Source organism: Oncorhynchus kisutch, linkage group LG18 (genome assembly GCF_002021735.2).
Source record: "Oncorhynchus kisutch isolate 150728-3 linkage group LG18, Okis_V2, whole genome shotgun sequence".
NCBI lineage: Eukaryota > Metazoa > Chordata > Actinopteri > Salmoniformes > Salmonidae > Oncorhynchus > Oncorhynchus kisutch.
The window spans coordinates 74,417,768-74,422,767 of NC_034191.2; the positions used below are offsets into that span (position 1 = coordinate 74,417,768).

General features: G+C 44.9%; 1 protein-coding gene across 1 annotated transcript in view; it reads right to left on the reverse strand.

Moving 5' to 3' along the window:
* Positions 1 to 5,000, reverse strand: part of LOC109909631 (piezo-type mechanosensitive ion channel component 2) — a 188,537-nt gene that overhangs the window by 55,408 nt on the left and 128,129 nt on the right. Inside the window, exons 9-12 of the mRNA XM_031795307.1 lie at positions 3,124 to 3,249; positions 2,856 to 2,891; positions 2,534 to 2,651; positions 2,104 to 2,279 (exon numbers count right to left, since the gene is read on the reverse strand). Coding sequence (XP_031651167.1) covers positions 2,104 to 2,279; positions 2,534 to 2,651; positions 2,856 to 2,891; positions 3,124 to 3,249 — 456 coding nt within the window. The remainder of the gene's footprint in view (positions 1 to 2,103; positions 2,280 to 2,533; positions 2,652 to 2,855; positions 2,892 to 3,123; positions 3,250 to 5,000) is intronic.

Below are 5,000 nucleotides of genomic sequence, written 5' to 3' on the forward strand. Positions count from 1 at the left end.
AGAGAGAGAGAGAGAGAGAGAGAGAGAGAGAGAGAGAGAGAGGGAGGGAGGGAGGGAGGGTAAGAGAGAGAAAGCTAGATCATCAAGCCACTAATAATAAAGGTTAGGCATCATCGATATCAACTGGTGTGCTAAAAGGAACCACTTTAGTGAGAGCAGTCACTGACATAACACGACCATAACACAACATAAACGACATAACACAACATAACACGACATTAACACGACATAACACAACATAACACGACATAACACAACATAACATAACACGACATAACACGACATAACACGACATAACACGACATAACACGACATAACACGGCATAACACGACATAACACGACATAACACACAACATACACGACATAACACGGCATAACACGGCAAACACGACATAACACAACATAACACGACATAACACGGCATAACACGACATAACACAACATAACACGACATAACACGACATAACACGGACATAACACGACATAACACAACATAACACGACATAACACAACATAACACGACATAACACAACATAACACGACATAACACAACATAACACGACATAACACAACATAACACGACATAACACAACATAACACGACATAACACGGCATAACACGACATAACACGACATAACACGACATAACACGACATAACACGACATAACACGGCATAACACGACATAACACGACATAACACGACATAACACGATATAACACGGCATAACACGGCATAACACGACATAACACGGCATAACACGACATAACACGGCATAACACGGCATAACACGGCATAACACGGCATAACGACAACGACATAACACGACATAACACGGCATAACACGGCATAACACGACATAACACGACATAACACGGCATAACACGGCATAACACGACATAACACGGCATAACACGGCATAACACGGCATAACACGGTATAACACGACATAGCACGGCATAACACGGCATAGCACGGCATAGCACAGCATAACACGGTATAACACGGCATAACACGACATAACACGGCATAGCACGGCATAACACGGCATAACACGACATAACACGGTATAGCACGACATAGCACGTCATAACACGGCATAGCACGGCATAACACGACATAGCACGGCATAGCACGGCATAACACGGCATAACACGGCATAACACGGCATAACACGACATAACACGGCATAACACGGCATAACACGGCATAACACGGCATAACACGACATAACACGACATAACACGGCATAACACGGCATAACACGACATAACACGACATAACACGGCATAACACGGCATAACACGACATAACACGACATAACACGGCATAACACGGTTATAACACGACATAGCACGGCATAACACGGCATAGCACGGCATAGCACAGCATAACACGGTATAACACGGCATAACACGACATAACACGGCATAGCACGGCATAACACGGCATAACACGACATAACACGGTATAGCACGACATAGCACGTCATAACACGGCATAGCACGGCATAACACGACATAGCACGGCATAGCACGGCATAACACGGCATAACACGGTATAACACGACATAACACGACATAGCACGGCATAACACGGTATAACACGGCATAACACGGTATAACACGACATAACACGGTATAGCACGGCATAACACGACATAACACGGTATAACACGGCATAACACAATATCCTTTAACCAACAGATCAAATGAAGTGACACTCTTCTTAGATGTGTAAAACAGAGTGCAGGCCATGGTTGTTTCTCAAGAGAGAGGACGGCCTTCCACCCATCCATCCCCGCCACCACCTTTCTACCTACCAGTGTACCTCAGCAGTGCTCTACTAACCAACACACATCTGTATGAGGTGACGCTTCAGTAATATATGGTACACATCACCCAAGCCAACCGGGGCTGGCATCGCTAATGACTAAATGGGCCACTGAGACGCTGTGTGTGTGTGTGGATCCTCAAGCCCTCTCCTGGGACTGAAAAGGCTGACTGAGACAGACAGACAGACAGACAGACAGACAGACAGACAGACAGACAGACAGACAGACAGACAGACAGACAGACAGACAGACAGACAGACAGAGACTCACCATCATTGCAATGAGAGCACAGATGTAGCTTTGCTTCATGATGAACCTGAAGGCCGTGACCACCGCATTAGCTCGCGCCATTCCTTCCCCCGGCGCAGTCGCCCACGCCATCGCCCCTGCATCCATCTCTTCTTTCAAACTTTCACCCTGCACAACCACCACCTCATACACACTCCCTGTAGGATGGAGGAAAGGGAGGGAGGGAAGGAGGGAGAGAGAGAGAGCAGACAGCATCACGAGCGAGTTACCGGATGTTAACCATTAACTAATAACCATAGTCAGCCTTGGGAAGCAAAGCCCCGTCTTTTTCACACTCCCTGGGATTTTCTTATGAACCAGGCAAATTTCCCCAAAGTGCTGCTGTTTCCCAGCACGAGGTCTGTGTACGACAGGGTGTGGGTCTCAGTCCCTATACGTGGGTGATACTAACCCAGATCTGTCCCTGGTTGGCCTGGTTTGTACTGCGGTGTGGAGTGCAGGTCCAGCCCCAGCAGCCCGTTGGTGTGGACATAGTCCGGAGGAGACCCGTTGGAGGTTACGATCAAAACCTGGGGTAGAAAAACACCTTCAGCTGGGAGATTCACAATACCACGTTTATGTACGTTTATCAATGCGTTAACATCAATCTATTTGCTTGTCCAATAGCTTTTTGTATTTGTTGACCAAGTGACATCTGATTGGGTCCGTTTATAAGCAACTCGAAAACTCAAAAAGACCCCTCAAATAATATAGCCAAGGAGTAGCATGCAAACCTCAGATGTGCTGTATCCGTCTTGGGTTGAAAGAAGCTGGAGAAAACAAATGAAGAATACATTGAGACTGCCCTTATATGATACTCATGTTTGCTTACAAACACAGAGTGACAGGATATTGTCATGCACGACACCTTACACACGGGGTCGTTACACACGGGCATTACAGGGCCACGAAAGAACGTGGACAACATGAAACAAACAGGAACATCAAAAGAAATAGGTGTGTGAGATATTACTACAGTACATATTCCGGATGTTTGTTTACGTTTCTGTCATCTGTTTGGTGAGCCATGCACCACACTTCTCTCCTCTTCTCTCCTGTGGAGGTGATGTCATCAACCATAGGCTCCTCCCCTTCACCCACTTCTCCCCCTTCGCCCTCACCAGGCACCTGCGAAATAGATCAGTAGAAAAACAAACCCAGAAAACATGTTGTGTACGTTACGGTAAATGTGTGTGATTGGGTATTCTATACATTTCCAAGAACTGTGGATATGAGGAAGAATGTACAGATTTCCTTGGCACATATTGACTTGAGTGACTCACCTTTCAATTAGGAAAATACAGTTGAACAAATCTACGCTGCACCAAAATGGTGGATGTGTTACAGTAGACCCTATTCAGTTATACCAACGCCATGTTGGTGCACAGTGGATTCTATAGGCAGGATTGGGTGGATTACAAGAAAAATGTAATCCATTACTAATTACAGTTACATGAAGAAGAAAAAAGTAATCAGTGACTTAATCCTGTGGATGACTCAAAATGAGTAACATAATCTGATTACTTTTGGACTACACCAAGGCATATTTTTTTTAACAATGACGGCCTATCCCGGGCCAAACCCTAACCTGGACGACGAATAAAAGAAAAAAGGCTACCTGTAATTAAAAAGTAAAAATATGTATCTTCTATGTGGTTAATGGTGTGTATATAGATTGTGTAGAGGCTTGTCTCCCACATGTATCTTCTATGTGGTTAATGGTGTGTATATAGATTGTGTAGAGGCTTGTCTACCACATGTATCTTCTATGTGGTTAATGGTGTGTATATAGATTGTGTAGAGGCTTGTCTACCACATGTATCTTCTATGTGGTTAATGGTGTGTATATAGATTGTGTAGAGGCTTGTCTCCCACATGTATCTTCTATGTGGTTAATGGTGTGTATATAGATTGTGTAGAGGCTTGTCTACCACATGTATCTTCTATGTGGTTAATGGTGTGTATATAGATGGTGTAGAGGCTTGTCTACCACATGTATCTTCTATGTGGTTAATGGTGTGTATATAGATGTGTGTGTGTGTGTGTGTGTGTGTGTGTGTGTGTGTGTGTGTGTGTGTGTGTGTGTGTGTGTGTGTGTGTGTGTGTGTGTGTGTGTGTACTTACGTACGTACGTACGTATATAAACTCAGCAAAAAAATAAACATCCCTTTTTCAGGACCCTGTCTTTCAAAGATAATTTGTAAAAATCCAAATAACTTCACAGATCTTCATTGTAAAGGGTTTAAACACTGTTTCCCATGCTTGTTCAATGAACCATAAACAATTAATAAACATGCACCTGTGGAACGGTCGTTAAGACACTAACAGCTTACAGACAGTAGGCAATTAAGGTCACAGTAATAAAAACTGAAACTAAAGACACTAAAGAGGCCTTTCTACGGACGCTGAAAAACACCAAAAGAAGGTCCCTGCTCATCTGCGTGAACATGCCTTAGGCATGCTGCCAGAAGGCATGAGGACTGCAGATGTGGCCAGGGCAATAAATTGCAATGTACTGTGAGGCGCCTTAGACAGCGCTACAGGGAGACAGGACGGACAGCTGATCGTCGTCGCAGTTGCAGACCACGTGTAACAACACCTGCACAGGATCGGTATATCCAAACATCACACTTGTAGGACAGGTACAGGATGGCAACAACAACTGCTCAAGTTACACTAGGAACGCACAATCCCTCCATCAGTGCTCAGATTGTCCTCAATAGGCTGAGAGAGGCTGGACTGAGGGCTTGTAGGCCTGTCGTAAGGCAGGTCCTCACCAGACATCACCGGCAACAACGTCACCTATGGGCACAAACCCACCGTCGCTGGACCAGACAGGACTGGCAAAAAGTGCTCTTCACTGAAGAGTTGTGGTTTTG